The sequence below is a fragment of the Taudactylus pleione genome, unplaced genomic scaffold (genome assembly GCF_031769625.1).
Source record: "Taudactylus pleione unplaced genomic scaffold, aTauple2 ptg000021l, whole genome shotgun sequence".
NCBI classification, from domain to species: domain Eukaryota; kingdom Metazoa; phylum Chordata; class Amphibia; order Anura; family Myobatrachidae; genus Taudactylus; species Taudactylus pleione.
In genome coordinates, this window is record NW_028284423.1 from 18876980 (window position 1) to 18896631 (window position 19652).

The window sequence follows — 19652 nt, forward strand, 5'->3', positions numbered from 1 at the left end:
ATACAGAGGGTTGTGACACATTGACACGGTTTCAGCTGTGATTACATAGTTAAAATCAGCTTGGAATATGCTGAAAGTGTTTTACCATATACTTGTTTATGCTATGAGATGTTACAAAGGTGATTTTAATCTTGCGTTCTGCTTTCAATAATTGCTGTCATCGATTTAGTCCAACCATTTTAAAATCTTTTTTGATCTGACGAGTATCTAGCACACACAGCGTAATTGCGAATATTTTGGGATGTGGGGTTTTGTTTTCTATGTTTGCTTATGGGTGGGAGATAAATGATTACTATGAGTACTCTAGGTACCACACATTTCCTAAACACACCCGACAAAATAATATGGAATGCTCACATTAGACGTTAATATGGCGTTACATCACCACCTTCTTTAATGACAGCTCGCATTTTCCGAGGCATGTTATTAATATGACTCTGGATCACATTCATATCGCATTGCGCCCATTCCATGACCAAGTGGTCCTTCAATGCTGCCAAATTCGGAGGATGTTTGTGTTTCTTCGGCACAGCCCGTTCCAACATGTCCCATATTTTCTCAATAACATTGAGATCTGGCAAATTGGAGGGCGATGTGAGATGTGGCACGTCAGTGTGGTGCTCTGCAAACCAATCCTGCACAATCGTAGCCCGATGGACAGTACAGTTATCATCCTGAAATGGTGGTTCCACGAGATGGTCCTCTTCTTTCAGAAAATGGACAAATGGCAAAACTGCGTGATCCAACAATGTCACCTAGTCCACCACTTTCATGCGATTGGATACTTCGACCTAGGGTCCAGCACTCAAATTACACCCTAACCCATGGCATTTTCACCTCCTTTCTGCACAGCTCGTTGGACACAGTCTGGTTGGAACGCTTCCTCAGCCCTACTCATTACTCTGGAGTGGCCGTCATTGGAATATAAGCAAAATCTGGATTCATCAGACCGTATGATGCGTCTCCCCTGTTCAATGGTCCAGTGACGATGCTGTTTGGCCTATGTCAGATGCTGTTTCTTTTGGATGGTTGTTAACTTGGGACGCACCCAGGCTATACGACTGAAAATTTGAAACCCATGCAGTTTACGCCGGTGTTCGTTCTGATACTGTTTGGCTGGGTCCGACATTGTTCTGTTGGTGCAGTTACCGATGTGTTTGGAAATGATTGGTTGCTAGGCGCTCTAAATGCCTGCGGTCCCGATTTGTCATTGACTTTCGGTCACTTCTGCCGCTGAGATTGTTGGTGTCCATGTTTCTTTCACTGTAGATTGATACTACTCACTGCCTTCGAGTGCACAACAACAAACGCTGCCACCTCTTCCAGGCTATGACGATGGTCTCGGCCAAAATCAATGGCTCCCTTTTGACACTCAGTCACGTCACATGTGCGACCCATGGTTCCACCTGAAAAAGAAACCATATCTCAACAAATAACATTGTATCAATACCTCAGACATTCACAGTGATCTTCCAATAGTTTGTGTCACCATCTAGACGCATGTTCACATTCCGTTTCATTGAACTTGTACCACTTTGTGTCTCCGCATTCCATATTATTTTGTCCGGTGTGTTCATGTCCACAATTAGTTTCTGTATGGGACAAGCTTGTTGCAATAAAACAAAGTTTTTAAGAGGATGTAATTTTAGGGGAGTTCCTTTCTTTGTCCACTTGCAGCACTGTAATTCTTACATTTTGCATCAAATCTCAGTTGATCATACAGGAACTGTATTTTATATATTTTAATTGGCCTTGTTTTGCACCTTGCAGTTGCTTTTTGGAGAAGCGCATTTATACCAACATTTTGTCCATTGAAAAAGTAATAGCCCTTTAAACACATTTAAAATGTCATAAAAACATGGATTAGTGAGTCAATACCCTCACTCCTGATTAAAATAAACTATAAATGAGGCTAAAAACCAAAACTATACAATTAATGAAGGGATGGTACTAAAATAGTAGGAGGTTAGTCTTTGACAGTTACACATTTATTTTACAGTGCAACACTTACAAATCTTTCCCTTCCTTGTAAACCTAGGCACATTTGTAGTTTGCAGAGTTAGAGGGCGGTGGATAAGCTTGCGCTGTGTGGACCATCTATCAGCACCAGTTTGCAAAGCAAAAGATACAGTATTTGTATTGCACATCCAGTGTGCTTCGTAAATGAGGTCTTGTGAAGTCCAACATTGATCGGTGATCCGTATTGCAATGATCTCTTCAACATGCAGCTAAATGCAGCTCGAGACGCATGTCAGGCACTGTGGGCACATGACCCGTTCTATTGTACCTGAAGTAAAAATGGCAGCTAATCCTGTTTGAGTTGTCCACTCAACGGATATGTTGCAAGAGTGACTTGTCCAAACACATATGCTACTGAACTGAAGTTCCCCATCCTCCCCTTTGTTTTTTTTAGCTGTGTGCAATTTTTTGATATTTTATTATTATTATTTATTTCTTTTTCCGCAGATTTAACAATTTCCTAATCTACCAAACTACAACCATACATTAGATATTTTAGAGTGATTTGCAGATCACTTTCATGAAAAGACAGATTTGACAATCTTGAAAAGCTCAGCATTTCACTAGTAAAGGTTGTCAAAATCGGCTGATCATTATCATACACGAGCGATCTGCAGCCCAGATTGGTCGGTGAAATCCAACACCCTGCATAAGCTGATTTACCAATTCCGATCACTTTTTGGTCTGAATCAGCTATTGGTGTACTGGCAAAAAATTGAATATGAATAATTATAACCACTATTCCAAAAACAAATAATTACATATAGAATTCCAAAGAGATATCAGGTAGTGGAGGTGCTCACTAGAGTTAATAATATGTTTACAAATAGAGAAGGAGAAAAAGAAGTCTATTTTGTGAGTACTGTAAACAAAATGTATGTATTGTGATTTTTAAAATAACTTTTAATATATCATCATCAATAAAATTTAAACCCATTTTGTACTTTCAATTTTCTTCCAGCTAAATAGCATGATATTGAAAAAATCGGTTTTATCCCCTGTTGCACAACTTAAGCAAATGTCCCAGAACTAAGAAAGTCAGAACATAGAAGCTGCCAAACCTCATTCTGCTGCTCCTCACTTGGACCTACATCTATCTATGAGGAGTGAGAGATTGCTGGAAAGGCAGGTTGCCCTTAGAAACAACAGTCTAACTGCAGTGTTACTCAAGTTTTCGTTTATGCTGTTGAGGGTCTTACTAAATAGCACTGGACCCCCAATGAGAGAATTACTCAGCTTGAGATAGCCGTCAGTTAATACAGAGATAGAGAATTAGTTTATTAAGAGACATAAGCTGAGAAACAAATGATAACACATGAACCACCTTTAATGTCACTTGGTAGAAGTAGTGTGTTATACACAGTAGATAATCTTAAATGAAATATCAGTGGCTTACTTAAGCTTGTATCAGCCCTCTATCATTCTCTCTCTCCTAATGACCACTATTGGTGATGTTATCATTTCACAGTAATCTTACTGACATAAACAGATATCCCATATATTAAAAATAATAGTTAATATATTCTTTAGTATTACATCAAAAATTGACAGCATCTATAGCATTTCAAATGACAGATATACCACTTGCAATCTGTTTAAATATAAACAGATATATCTGGCTATAAATTTAATGTAAATTGGCAGTCTAGTATATACAGCATAAGTTCTAGCAGATATGCCACTTACACCGTATTTGTGAACAAATGATTGTAGCTGTGTTCTCAGTGCAAGTTCACAATTTAAGTATGTAGCATTCACAGAAATTTTTTTTTTATAAAGCAGAAATAAGTTTCAAAATATATAGATTCACATGTTACAATAAAATTACCATCCTTCTTTAGCAAGATAACAAGTACAGATTATTGTTGTAATCCTAATGGCTTATATTTATACAAGCCACATGCTGTAAAAATAATCAAATTCCCAACAAGTGCCTTTTACAAGGTTTAAACACTGTATTCCTTTTGTTGCAAAATAAATAGCACATTAGCTTTTACTCTGCAATATCTAAACTGCCACAATGTCATATATATATCTATCAGAAACAGTTGTATCATGTGTGCAATTAAATAAAATAAATCCAATACTATAGTCACCGCAAGTAACCTCTGTCATGTCAGATGTGAAAATTAGTGTAATCATATTTAGGTGAAAAGAGAAGGAGAAGAAGGAATCTATATGAAACACAATAAGTATCAATAACCATTATGATAAATGAAAATGTCAAGTTTACATAAGACTAGATCAACGCTAGTGACGGAGTGTGCCATATTAAATACACACACACACACGGACACTCCTCTCCTGCCCTACTACCATAACATAGCAATCAATATATAGTTTCTAAAAGCTAGTCTGTGGGGATACAAGACCTGATGGCAGAGTGTTCTGTATCATGCATCTGCGGACACCCTCCTGCTGCCTCTGCTGCCCTGCCATGAATTGGCAATTAATAAAGGGCTGGTAGGAAAAAAGTCTGCGGAGATATAAGACCTGATGGTGGGGTGTCCCGTATCGTGCATGACGGACACCCTCCTGCTACCTCTGCTCCCGACGCGTGTTTCGCCATATCGGCTTGTTCACGGAGGGAATAGTGTGGTAACGGAGTGCCTTACCTACCCGGATTTAAGAGGAATGAAATTGAATCACCAATCATCTTCTAATTGGCTGTGACAGACATGTCAATCAGCCAATAAATTGCGGCATCTAATGTTCTAAATTTAAAAACACCTTGTTTGTAATTTCACTGAAGTCTGACCTTTATTAGACAAGCATTCTACAGACATACATACAAATCCCTTATTACCACATAATTTTATGTGTTATTGGCATTATCAATAACAAGGGTTCGAAGGATTACAAAAATAATTAGTTTATTCCTATAGTAATAATTATATATGAACAAATAATAAACTATCAGTGTGATGATCAATATAGATATAAAAATACAATATTTTAAAATAAATGATTAAACCTCTGAAATTAGTGAGTAATATAAATGAATATAAATTAAATTGATTGTAAATGAATAATAATTAATATATCATTAGAAAATCTTCTTAGAAAAAATAATAATAAAAGGAAAAATAAATAAAAATAAATTATTATCAATATCTTAATTAATAAGTGCATAATCCGATGTGAAATAACCCATAATATTTTAATGACATTGAGGTGCTAAATATTAATGTATGTGATAAGTAAGATTGAAAATTTATTTATATTAGTGACCTAAATATCCATATATGTAAATAGAAAAATGAATAAGAAAGGTGTTAATGAAAACCAACATGCATTGCTACTATAAATGTGATGTAAGTGTAAATTGGTAAATGATAAACTAGTGTACTAAGTGACATAAAAAACAAAAACATAAAGTGGACATATAATGTTTACTCTAATAACATCACAAGTCAAAAATAAAAATTATATAAGAGAATAATAATGAACCCACAAAGAGGTTGAATAATTAATCTTATTAGAAAAGAGGGGGAAGAATGTAAGTACATATGAGGAGTATTGTCAAAAAAGGAAAGACCATAATTTATAAAAAAGGACTAAAACTATTATACTCATTTAATCCTCCTGGAATGAGTGTACCCAATTTAAAAATCCATTCTGTTTCTTTACGTAACAGAGTTGTGTTTAGATCTCCTCTCCTGATGCCCATATGAATCTTTTCAAGACAGAAAGCTTTCAATTGTCCAGGATTGCTGTGATGTTTTTCATTTTGAGAGCATCTGTTCTGGCATTTCTGAAATTACATGCATGCTCCAAAAGATGTAGTTTAAAGGTACGTGTCGTCATACCCACGTATTTGTAGCCACAAGGACATAATAGGCAGTAAACAACTCCTATTGTGTTACAGTTGAAATATGCTCGTATCATTATCTTATTCCCAAATCTGTCTTGAATTTCATTCTTGGTCATGATATAATTACAAGCTTTACACCTGCCACATGGGTAAGTACCATCCACTTTGGATCTTCTTCTAGGAACTTGTTCATAGTGACTATGGGTAAGTAAACTCCCCCATATTTTTGGCTCTCCTCCAGCTCATGGCTACCTCAATTTCTAAATATTCCTGCAGAAACGAAAACAGCAGAAACGAAAACTTGAGTAACACTGCAGTTAGACTGTTGTTTCTAAGGGCAACCTGCCTTTCCAGCAATCTCTCACTCCTCATAGATAGATCTTGGTCCAAGTGAGGAGCAGCAGAATGAGGTTTGGCAGCTTCTATGTTCTTACTTTCTTAGTTCTGGGACATTTGCTTATGTTGTGCAACAGGTGATAAAACCGATTTTTTCAATATTATGCTATATAGCTGGAAGAAAATTGAAAAACTGTTAACTGTATATATTTCGCCATCTTTGATAATAGGAGGTTTTTTTTGATTTGTATAATAATTATCCTAAATGCCTTCTATATTTATATAGTGAATACCCGTAAGGGATTTATGTCTGGGATATAGTGTGTATCAGACTAATACTTATAATATTAATTTTTCTAGCATCGAATATGTGTTTTGTACAAAATGGGTTTAAATTTTATTGACGATGATATATTAAGTTATATTTTAAAAATCACAATACATACATTTTGTTTAGAGTGCTCATAAAATAAAGTTCTTTTTCTCCTTTTCTATTTGTAAACATATTATTAACTCTAGTGAGCACCTCCACTACCTAATATGTTTTTGGAATTATATTTGTAATTATTTGTTTTGGGAATAGTGGTTATAATTATTCATATTCAATTTTTTGCCAGTGCGACGTATATCCAGTTCCCCTTCCCTTGAAATTGACACGTCACTATTTCTGAGTAACTCTCAGTTTCTAGATACTGTCAGCGCGGCCTTCATTTCAGTTATTGTATATTTGTATACATTAATATATATTTATATACTGTTGTACAAAATGGCTAGCTTTAATCTTAAAGAGGAACTCACTGCAAAACGGAGGACACCTGAAGATTTAGACAGTATTTTTTCAACATCTGGAATAGATGTACCAACGGAGAACAATTGGGAAGAAGATTTTGCATATTTAAAAACTGTATTACAAACACAGCTTAGGACTGATTGGGATGTTACATCACTGGAGAATTATCAAAAGCATAAAATATCCCCCAGGGGATTAAGACCCAAAGTTTTTCCGTCATTTAATCTGAATACGATTAACCTTCAAAAAGAATGGGAGTCTTGCTTACTTAATTGTTCCCAGGTTCTTATCACTATATTAATTAAACATAACCATCTGGTGCTCGAAGAGTGTAGTAAGGAAATTGAAAACCTAGGGAAGAGATTATCCCCATGGGAACATGATCTATATTTTCAAAAATGCTTTGAAAAAAATAAGAAAGAACTGGAGAATTATGAAAAAACCATTATTGAACGTAAAAAATCCAAATTCTTAAGAGACAAGAAGGCTTTCTTGTCAGAGAAAATCTTTAAATGGAATTTGCCGGTAAAACCTACACTGAATAGACGAGAAAATTATTATTATTCCTCATCTGAGACAGAATCCTCGGGAACAGAGGAAATATCTGAGTCACGCCCAGACTCTAGATTTGTTTCTTCACACTGCGGTCTATTTTTTAGAGGACATAAGGGACCAAAGGGGAAGGTATCGAACAGAAGGAATACGAGGAGAGCGAGGAAGAAGTACCCAGAATTGGGAGATACCCTTACCCCAGAGACAGTCAGCAAGGATCAACAGGAGAAGATAGATAATTCACAATATGAAGATGAATTAAGGATAATTAATCTCTCTGATAAGATTGACAAATGCACAAATTTCTTTATTGAAAAAAGGTCTTACATTCTCCCCGGATGCCAATTTCAATCGGTTTCTGTAGGAGAAAGATTTACATCTATTTGGAAGCTCCTACTGACTAAATTTTTCTCTAATCAGGAGAAAGCTAAATATTTACATTCTCTATAGTGGAAGAAGGTACCCCTTCACCATTATTAAATGTGATCGATGAAGTTTCTTTGGATTCAGAACATGATGTAGAGACACTTCAAATATTAGAGGAACTAGCAAGTACCTCATCATCTACTTCTACTACTCTCCATGTGAGACCTACGTGCGAGTGTAAATCTACCTTTTTTCCCCCAGATAATATATGTGTTCCGGTACAAGTATTCATGAATTTAGTATCACAAGATATGGATAAACTACTTGAGACCAAGTCACTTCTTTAGACCAATACTCGTAATATTACTCAATTCGAGATACAAGCACTGAAGCAAATACAGAATTGGGACAGTATTATTATTAAACCTTCAGACAAGGGGGGTAATATTGTACTTTGGCCAAAAGACATGTATGAAAAAGAAATTCTAAGACAACTATATGATACATCATGTTACTCTTTACTCATGTTTGATCCTACAGAGAAATGTCATAACATGTATAACAAAATGATTGAAGAAGCCCATCGTGAAGGCATGATCACTAAGAATGAGTTGGATTTCTACAGGTCAAAACACCGAGAATACTTACTTTTTATGCACTTCCTAAAGTGCACAAGAATGCTGAGAATCCTCCAGGGAGACCCATAGTCTCGGGTATTGGAAGTCTCACCGAACAGGGTAGTAAATTTGTAGACCTACACCTGAGGGACCACGTCCATACTTTGCCTTCATATTTGAAGGACACAAGGGACGTTTTGCAGAGGTTACATGATATAAAATTGGAGAATCATTATTTACTTATCTCAATAGACGTTGAATCCCTTTATACATCCATAATACATCAGGACGGTCTAAAAGCAGTAAGGTACTTCCTAGAGATGATAGGAGTCAGTGATTTCAATGATTTTATTATTCATCTCCTGTCTTTTATCCTCCACTACAATTACTTTACTTTCAAAGGTAGGTATTACCTACAAACCAGGGGAACGGCTATGGGCTCCACTTGTGCTCCCACTTATGCCAATTTGTTTTTGGGCTGGTGGGAGCGGGAGGTAGTCTTCTCAGAAAACAATGAGAAGTATACACAGCACATTGTACAGTGGCTACGTTATATTGATGACATCCTTGTTATCTGAGGAGGTCAAGAACATGAATTTCTTGAATTCATGGAAATTCTTAACCAGAATCAATTAAACCTGAAATTTACCTGGGATATGAGTGGCAGCAGTATCTCATTTTTAGATCTAAGAATCAGCAAAGGAAACGATGGAGAAATAATTACAAATCTGTATAGAAAATCAACAGCAACCAATAGTTTGCTACACAATAAAAGCTGTCATTTCCCACCAACTATTTCCAATTTACCAAAGGGTGAATTTCTTCGGCTGAAACGTAATTGCTCGGATGAGAGTGATTACAAATTGCAATGTATAGATCTGTCGTTGAGACTTAGGAATAGGGGTTACAGCAATCGCTCTATTAAAAGAGCTAAATACACAGTTTCCAAAATTAATAGGGATACTCTCATATTCCCCAGAGTTAACAACAAAGAGGAAATTAACACTGTCCGATTTGTGGCAGACTTCTGTAGGGAGTGGCGAGATCTACAAGGGATCTTACAAAAACACTGGTCAGTCCTTCTCCTTGATAAGGATCTGCAGGAACATTTAGAAACTGAGGTAGCCTTGAGCTGGAGGAGAGACAGAATTTGGGGGATTTACTTACCCATAGTCACTATGAACAAGTTCCTAGAAGAAGATCCAAAGTGGAGGGTAATTACCCATGTGGCAGGTGTAAAGCTTGTAATTATATCATGACCGAGAATGAAATTGAAAACAGATTTGGGAATAAGATAATGATACGAGCATATTTCAACTGTAACACAATAGGAGTTGTTTACTGCCTATTATGTCCTTGTGGCTACAAATATGTGGGTATGACGACACGTACCTTTAAGCTACGTCTTTTGGAGCATGCATGTAATATCAGAAATGCCAGAACAGATGCTCTCAAAATGAAAAAACTTACTTCAGTAGCCAGGCATTTTTTGCAAAAACATCACCGCAATCCTGGACAATTGAAAGCTTTCTGTCTTGAAAAGATTCATATGGGCATCAGGAGAGGAGATCTAAACACAACTCTGTTACGTAAAGAAACAGAATGGATCTTTAAATTGGGTACACTCATTCCAGGAGGATTAAATGAGTATAATAGTTTTAGTCCTTTTTTTATAAATTATGGTCTTTCCTTTTTTGACAATACTCCTCATATGTACTTACATTCTTCCCCCTCTTTTCTAATAAGATTAATTATTCAACCTCTTTGTGGGTTCATTATTATTCTCTTATATAATTTTTATTTTTGACTTGTGATGTTATTAGAGTAAACAATATTATATGTCCACTTTATGTTTTTGTTTTTTAAATCACTTAGTACACTAGTTTATCATTCACCAATTTACACTTACATCACATTTATAGTAGCAATGCATGTTGGTTTTCATTAACACCTTTCTTATTCATTTTTCTATTTACATATATGGATATTTAGGTCACTAATATAAATAAATTTTCAATCTTACTTATCACATACATTAATATTTAGCACCTCAATGTCATTAAAATATGATGGGTTATTTCATATCGGATTATGCACTTAGGGCCTCATTCAGACCCACTCGCAAGCGGCTGTCCGCTCGCAAGTGGGTCGATGGTGTGCACTGCGCATGCGCACGACGGAGGGAGCTCCATCGTGCGCATGCTCCAGACGTGACGAGCGAAGGACTTTCCTTCGCTCGTTGTGTCTGATCAAAGGGGGCGTGCTGTCGATGTTGATTGACAGCACGTCCCCTTTGGTGGGCGTGCCGGGGGTGTGCCTGCCAGATGGAGGCGTTCCCAAGGGAACGCCTACCGTCAGAAGCCGGCCCCACTGACATCACTAGTGATGTCAGTGGGAGTGATTTTGGCTCTGATAGAGCCAAAATCACTCCGGGCCTTGCGGTTGAGAAACTCAACCGCAGGCTCCGGCTCGCAGTGGCGATGGTCGCGATGGTCAAGACCAATCGCGACCATCATTTTGCACGCTCGTATATGCTGTGGGTGGTGACCCACAGCTATACGAGCGTCCAGAAGGACGCTCCATAATTATGGAGGTGGGCCCTGATTCAGAGCGAGCGCTCTGGTCAGAGCGTCCGGCTCTGAATCAGGGCCTTAGTTATAAAGTAGGACTCATTAATTAATTTATTAATTAAGATATTGATAATTTATTTTTATTTATTTTTCCTTTTATTATTATTTTTTCTAAGAAGATTTTCTAATGATATATTAATTATTATTAATTTATAATTAATTTAATTTATATTCATTTATATTACTCACTAATTTCAGAGGTTTAATAATTTATTTTAAAATATTGTATTTTTATATCTATATTGACCATCACATTGATAGTTTATTATTATTTGTTCATATATAATTATTACTATAGGAATAAATTAATTATTTTTGTAATCCTTCAAACCCTTGTTATTGATATTGCTAATAACACATAAAATTATGTGGTAATAAGGGATTTGTATGTATGTCTATAGAATGCTTGTCTAATAAAGGTCAGACTTCAGTGAAATTACAAACAAGGTGTTTTTAAATTTAGAACATTAGATGCCGCAATTTATTGGCTGATTGACATGTCTGTCACAGCCAATTAGAAGAAGATTGGTGATTCCATTTCATTCCTCTTAAATCCGGGTAGGTGAGGCACTCCGTTACAACACTATTCCCTCTGTGAACAAGCCGATACGGCGAAACGCGTGTCAGCAGCAGAGGTCGCAGAAGGGTGTCCGTCCTGCACGATACGGGACACCCCACCATCAGGTCTTATATCCCTGCAGACTTTTTTCCTACCAGCCCTTTATTGATTGCCGATTCATGGCAGGGCAGCAGAGGTAGCAGGAGGTTGTCCGCAGATGCATGATACGGAACACTCTGCCATCAGGTCTTGTATCTCCGCAGACTAGCTTTTAGAAACTATATATTGATTGCTATGTTATGGTAGTAGGGCAGGAGAGGAGTGTCCGTGTGTGTGTATTTAATATGGCACACTCCGTCACTAGCATTGATCTAGTCTTATGTAAACTTGACATTTTCGTTTATCACAATGGTTATTGATACTTATTGTGTTTCATATAGATTCCTTCTTCTCCTCCTTGTCACGACCCTGTCTAGTTGTCACCTTTTTGCCTTGGGACTTACCCCTGTCAGCTCCCCCATGGATCTGTGTGTGTAATTTACCTGGAGGATTTGCTCTGATTATTGCACCTGGCCTCTCCTCTGTCTGTGAGCACTGCTAGCCCTGATTGGAATCACAGGTGTGGTTCTGATTCTCAGAGCTGCAGAGATGAATACTCCCTCTGCATGTTGTGCCTTCCACCACTCAGAATGCTACTACCAGACCACCTGTCCGTATCCACCAATTGCTGCCAGACCCATGGTATATATATCCTCTCCTGATAGCATTCTGGGCCTGAACATCTCGTCTTCCCGTGGTGTATGGTTCATGCATTCAAGTCTGTCCCTGTAACCTGCTACAGCAATCCCTGGCGCTATCCAGAAAACCTGTTTCAGCTGTACCTGGCAATCCAGTAAATCTGCTGGCAGCAACCCCCGGTGCTTCCAGAAAACCTGTTACAGCCAAGCCTGGCAATCCAGTAAGCCTGCTGACAGCAACCTCTGGTGCATCCCGAAAACCTGCTACAGTAATACCTGGCATCCAGACGTCCTGTTACAGCAATACCTGGCCTGTGCTCTGCTGCTAGTCCTACTCCTGGTTGGTCCCTGGCACTCTGTAAACCTGCATCGTGTTACCCTGCCTTGCTTCCTGCTGTGGATCAACTCCTGCCCCTGTTACCTACCTATTCCCTCCCTGAGCCTGCAAATTCCCAAACCTGCCCATTCCTTCCTGAAACCTGTTATTTCCAATTATCCTGTCCAGCCTGCAAATTCCCAAACCTACCCATTCCTTCCTGAAACCTGTTATTTCCAATTATCCTGTCCAGCCTGCAGATTCCCAAACCTACCCAATCCTTCATGAAACCTGTTATTTCCAATTATCCTGTCCAGCCTGCAAATTCCCAAACCTACCCAATCCTTCCTGAAACCTGTTATTTCCAATTATCCTGTCCAGCCTGCACCTGTTCTAGCCTTTGTCATAGTAATTCCAGATTACCCTGTTTAGCCCTCATCTCAGCATTACCTGACTTTGTTCAGTCCACATTGTTCCAGTCCAGAGTCAAGTTCCAAGCTCATCAGTTCAGTCCACGTTGTTCCAGTCCAGAGTCAAGTTCTTAGTTCATCAGTTCAATTCAACAAGTCTTCCTGCCGGTCCCAGTCCGGTCCCTCCAGTTCCTGTCATTTATCATCAAAGGCAGTTTTCACTGCTACCCAAGTCTTGTAAATAGAGCTATTTACATTATCTGTGATTCCAGTCATGCCGGCCTCCGTTGAAACCCGATCACCACCTGAGACAGGTAACTCGCAGACACCAATTGTGACAGAATGTTTAGGCCCAACGATGGTGGCGGATCAAGCACCTATTAAGGGACTAGATGCTTTCCGTAACCTGGTCACCCGCTTGGATTCACAGGAGGCCGTACAGTATAAAGTGCTACAGCTTTTGCAAATCCTGAATAACCGACTAGATGTTACCCAAACCTTACCTGAACCCCTAACTACCTTCCATCTGCTGCTGGAACAGCTTCAGGCTCTACTCAGCAAAATTTTTCAGATAATTCCTGAATTTCTTAGAGCTGCCTCTGTCTCGACTAAAACCTCCACCTTGGAATCCCTAAGAAACAAGGATTCTTCTGAACCAAGTAATGTCAGACATCGTAGTTACCCACGCCCCAAGCTCTCTGTGGCCGAACGCCAGCGGCGCAAAGATTTACAGCTCTGCCTCTATTGTGGGAGTTCTGACCACTTCATTAAAGACTGTTTCCTTTGCAACTCCAGCAGTGGTTCCAAGTATCAACATCTCAGTGCCCGTTCCGGTCCCAGCCCGGATTCTGCCCGTTCCGGTTCCAGCCCGGATTCTGTCCGTTCCGGTCCCAGCCCGGATTCTGCTTGTCCCAGTAGGGGACTCCAGTCAGCAGCCCCAGGAGGGGGTCTCAAGTCTCGCGCCCCAGGAGGGGGTCTCAAGTCTCGCACCCCAGGAGGGGGTCTCAAGTCTCGCACCCCAGGAGGGGGTCTCAAGTCTCGCACCCCAGGAGGGGGTCTCAAGTCTCGCACCCCAGGAGGGGGTTTCAAGTTCCTGTTATAAGGGAGAAGTGTCTTGTGCTACAAAATCTGATTATGGTTCCTGTTCACCGTCTCCTGCATATATTGTTCCAGAAGATGACAATCTCTGTAGTCTGTTCTCAGCTTTGATTGTTGATGCTACTGTCTCTAGCTCCTCTGGACTCCTTCCAGTTCCATCAATTGGTCCGAATTCCGAACATCGGTCAGCTTCAGTTATTTCGACTCCTCATCAATCGGAGCATCCTCAAGTTTCCTCCAGCCAGGCACCTGAATGTACTTCACAATCCGTGAACACACAGGATTCATCGGATACTCTACCATGCATTTATTTTGATGGGGACTTATCTCAATACTATGCTGTAATAAAGCAATACTCCGCCATTATGGAAGCAGATCCAACTAGTGGTATCACTCCTACCAACATCGCTAGGTTCCTTCTTCTTTCCTTTAGTGGCAAAGCGTTAGACTGGGCCAATCCTATCATCGAGTCCAATGACCCAATGCTTCTAAATATAATGACTTTCAGTGAAGCTGTTGTCAAAGAATTTGGTCCTTACCCTGTAAACCAAAATTCTAGCGAAGTTCTCAGTTCCAAAATATTGTCCAAGCACTCTGTTTGTGCTACCAAGAATTCGTCCTCCACTCTGAAATCCGAACAAGGTCAAGTTTTCAAGGGCCAGCGTGCCGAATTCCAGGCATCCCAAGAGAGCAGTACTTTTGAATCTGTAACCCAGAACATGACTTGTGTACACACCTCCTTGTCCCCTTTCTGCTACTGTTCCTCCCAAAATTCTGATCCTGTCCTTCCCAGCCACATATTTCCACAGGAGTTGCCAAAGATTCCTGGTCCGTTGGTTGGCACAAAACGTTCTCGCAGCAAAAAGAATCGTCGAAGGTCTTGAACTATCTCCTTTGTAGACTTTCCACTCCAAGTATCCCAAGAAATTGAGAATTGGGAAGATGTCTGAAAGTTTTTGTTTTGGTGTCCGGAGTCCACCCATAAAGAGGGGGGTACTGTCACGACCCTGTCTAGTTGTCACCTTTTTGCCTTGGGACTTACCCCTGTCAGCTCCCCCATGGATCTGTGTGTGTAATTTACCTGGAGGATTTGCTCTGATTATTGCACCTGGCCTCTCCTCTGTCTGTGAGCACTGCTAGCCCTGATTGGAATCACAGGTGTGGTTCTGATTCTCAGAGCTGCAGAGATGAATACTCCCTCTGCATGTTGTGCCTTCCACCACTCAGAATGCTACTACCAGACCACCTGTCCGTATCCACCAATTGCTGCCAGACCCATGGTATATATATCCTCTCCTGATAGCATTCTGGGCCTGAACATCTCGTCTTCCCGTGGTGTATGGTTCATGCATTCAAGTCTGTCCCTGTAACCTGCTACAGCAATCCCTGGCGCTATCCAGAAAACCTGTTTCAGCTGTACCTGGTAATCCAGTAAATCTGCTGGCAGCAACCCCCGGTGCTTCCAGAAAACCTGTTACAGCCAAGCCTGGCAATCCAGTAAGCCTGCTGACAGCAACCTCCTGGTGCATCCCGAAAACCTGCTACAGTAATACCTGGCATCCAGACGTCCTGTTACAGCAATACCTGGCCTGTGCTCTGCTGCTAGTCCTACTCCTGGTTGGTCCCTGGCACTCTGTAAACCTGCATCGTGTTACCCTGCCTTGCTTCCTGCTGTGGATCAACTCCTGCCCCTGTTACCTACCTATTCCCTCCCTGAGCCTGCAAATTCCCAAACCTACCCATTCCTTCCTGAAACCTGTTATTTCCAATTATCCTGTCCAGCCTGCAAATTCCCAAACCTACCCATTCCTTCCTGAAACCTGTTATTTCCAATTATCCTGTCCAGCCTGCAGATTCCCAAACCTACCCAATCCTTCATGAAACCTGTTATTTCCAATTATCCTGTCCAGCCTGCAAATTCCCAAACCTACCCAATCCTTCCTGAAACCTGTTATTTCCAATTATCCTGTCCAGCCTGCACCTGTTCTAGCCTTTGTCATAGTAATTCCAGATTACCCTGTTTAGCCCTCATCTCAGCATTACCTGACTTTGTTCAGTCCACATTGTTCCAGTCCAGAGTCAAGTTCCAAGCTCATCAGTTCAGTCCACGTTGTTCCAGTCCAGAGTCAAGTTCTTAGTTCATCAGTTCAATTCAACAAGTCTTCCTGCCGGTCCCAGTCCGGTCCCTCCAGTTCCTGTCATTTATCATCAAAGGCAGTTTTCACTGCTACCCAAGTCTTGTAAATAGAGCTATTTACATTATCTGTGATTCCAGTCATGCCGGCCTCCGTTGAAACCCGATCACCACCTGAGACAGGTAACTCGCAGACACCAATTGTGACACTCCTTCTTTTCACCTACATATGATTACACTAATTTTCACATCTGACGTGACAGAGGTTACTTGTGGTGACTATAGTATTGGATTTATTTAATTTAATTGCATACATGAAACAACTGTTTCTGATAGATATGTATATGACATTGTGGCAGTTTAGATATTGCAGAGAGTAAAAGCTAATGTGCTATTTATTTTGCAACAAAGGAATACAGTGTTTTAACCTTGTAAAAGGCACTTGTTGGGAATTTGATTATTTTTTCAACGTGACTTGTATAAATATAAGCCATTAGGATTACAACAATAATCTGTACTTGTTATCTTGCTAAAGAAGGATGGTAATTTTATTGTAACATGTGAATCTATATATTTTGAAACTTATTTCTGCTTTATAAAAAAAATTTGTTTCTGTGAATGCTACATACTTAAATTGTGAACTTGCACTGAGAACACAGCTACAATCATTTGTTCACAAATACGGTGTAAGTGGCATATCTGCTAGAACTTATGCTGTATATACTAGACTGCCAATTTACATTAAATTTATAGCCAGATATATCTGTTTATCTTTAAACAGATTGCAAGTGGTATATCTGTCATTTGAAATGCTATAGATGCTGTGAATTGTTGATGTAATACTAAAGAATATATTAACTATTATTTTTAATATATGGGATATCTGTTTATGTCAGTAAGATTACTGTGAAATGATAACATCACCAATAGTGGTCATTAGGAGAGAGAGAATGATAGAGGGCTGATACAAGCTTAAGTAAGCCACTGATATTTCATAAAAGATTATCTACTGTGTATAACACACTACTTCTATCAAGTGACATTAAAGGTGGTTCATGTGTTATCATTTGTTCTCAGCTTATGTCTCTTAATAAACTAATTCTCTATCTCTGTATTAACTGACGGCTATCTCAAGCTGAGTAATTCTCTCATTGGGGGTCCAGTGCTATTTAGTAAGACCCTCAACAGCATAAACGAAAACTTGAGTAGCACTGCAGTTAGACTGTTGTTTCTAAGGGCAACCTGCCTTTCCAGCAATCTCTCACTCCTCATAGATAGATCTTGGTCCAAGTGAGGAGTAGCAGAATGGGGTTTGGCAGCTTCTATGTTCTGACTTTCTTAGTTCTGGGACATTTGCTTATGTTGTGCAACAGGGGATAAAACCGATTTTTTTCAATATTATGCTATTTAGCTGGAAGAAAATTGAAAAACTGTTAACTGTATATATTTCGCCATCTTTGATAACAGGAGGATTTTTTTGAATTGTATAATAATTATCCTAAATGCCTTCTATATTTATATAGTGAATACCCGTAAGGGATTTATGTCTGGGATATAGTGTGTATCAGACTAATACTTATAATATTCATTTTTATAGCATCGAATATGTGTTTTGTACAAAATGGGTTTAAATTTTATTGACTATGATATATTAAAAGTTATATTTTAAAAATCACAATACATACATTTTGTTTAGAGTGCTCACAAAATAGAGGTTTTTTTCTCCTTTTCTATTTGTTTTACAGTTTATTGCATTGTTAAATTATCTATTCATAAAGATATTAATAGTGTTTTATGTGCATATACTTGGACCTGTTCTGTATTATCCCAGTATTGCACCCCTTCAGCTTTTTTCCTGATCGTTGATTGTTCCCGAACTTCACTGTTACTGCAAAGACTCATTCTCTTTTGTTGTCTTTTGTAGAAGTTTCCAAACTTTCTTGTTTTGTAAAACCTACACCATGGCCATTGCATGTGAATTTATTGTAAAAGATCTCCTATTGTAATTGTATGTTTGGATTTCATTGTTACTGTAACTTAAATTAGAACTTTATTTCGAGCTAGTGTGTTATTCTTTCCCCTCAGTAACTGACAGGTGGCTTTCTATGTTTTCTTTTAAAAGGTTAAATTACAACCAATTAAGAAAATAGTTTCTGTTAAAGATAAATGTGAAGCATTTTATCCTGAAGAGTTTTGTGTGCAGTCAATGAACACCGAAAAGCTAACCCAAGTAAGTAACATGTTCAACTCCTGTCTTGAAGCAAAATGTATAGATATCCCTAGAAAACTGGGCTCCTCTGAGAACTTGCAAGATAAGCTGGTATTTCATTGTGTGTGTGTGTGTGTGTGTGTGTGTGTGTGTGTGTGTGTGTGTGCGCTTTATGTCAACACCATGGAATTAAGATTTTTCTTTGCTTTAACTGTACCTATCACCTACACACAGCCGATGTAACCACTTTGTGTGCTGAACTATTAGTAAGTCTATGAATTCATTGTATAAACTAGGAGTCACAGGAACATCTTTTTATATTGGGTTATTTGCATTTTCTCTTAGGTGTTTGAGGTCTTAAGTTTCAGAATAGTGGAGTCCTGCTCTAGAACATGAGCCTCCTGCTTTTTTTTATTCTACAGATGCTGCTCATTGAAGTATTTCTGTTCATTTTGCTTTCTTAGCCTTGTAGCTGCTGCTAAGAGTAGGTTCTGGACTGTCTGTTCTTATATTCACAGAATGTGCTGGCATGTAGAATACCTGTTGTGTCTTACCGGTCACAACTATTCTCACTGTGGCCGCTCAGGAGCTTAAAATGTACATATTGTTTGTGTAGAGTAGTTTACAGACCAACCTTAAAATGAACTGGTCAGTCACACTTTGTACAAGCAGCCATTGTGTGGACTAAAGTAATATTCATGAGAATGAAGCCTGACTTCAAAGCACCTTGTGAATGTAAACCAGGCCTTGGAAATAATAATAAAGCTGTGCCTTGATGACATCACTGGTTCATAGAAAACTGATCTATTCATTTTGGTTCAACCCACAGAATCGATGCATTCACTGTCTGTTTTTATGGGTCCACAGATAAGAGCAAAATGGCTGTTATTTGATCATATTAAGTCCTAAGCATGTGTGAGGGACTTCAGCTGTCTATGATGGAGGGGGAAGCGTAGTTTGTAACAGAGCTGTAGTGTAAAGTGAGGTTAAAGCTGAACAATGAATTTTACTTTCATGGTTTATATGTGCAAATAGAATTGTTGGGCGTATAATGAACTATTGCAT

At 38.9% G+C, this 19652-nt stretch overlaps 1 protein-coding gene across 1 annotated transcript in view; it reads left to right on the plus strand.

Moving 5' to 3' along the window:
* The window catches only part of CEP44 (centrosomal protein 44), a 55258-nt gene that overhangs the window by 20209 nt on the left and 15397 nt on the right, over positions 1–19652 (plus strand). Inside the window, exon 5 of the mRNA XM_088448470.1 lies at positions 18501–18608. Coding sequence (XP_088304596.1) covers positions 18501–18608 — 108 coding nt within the window. The remainder of the gene's footprint in view (positions 1–18500; positions 18609–19652) is intronic.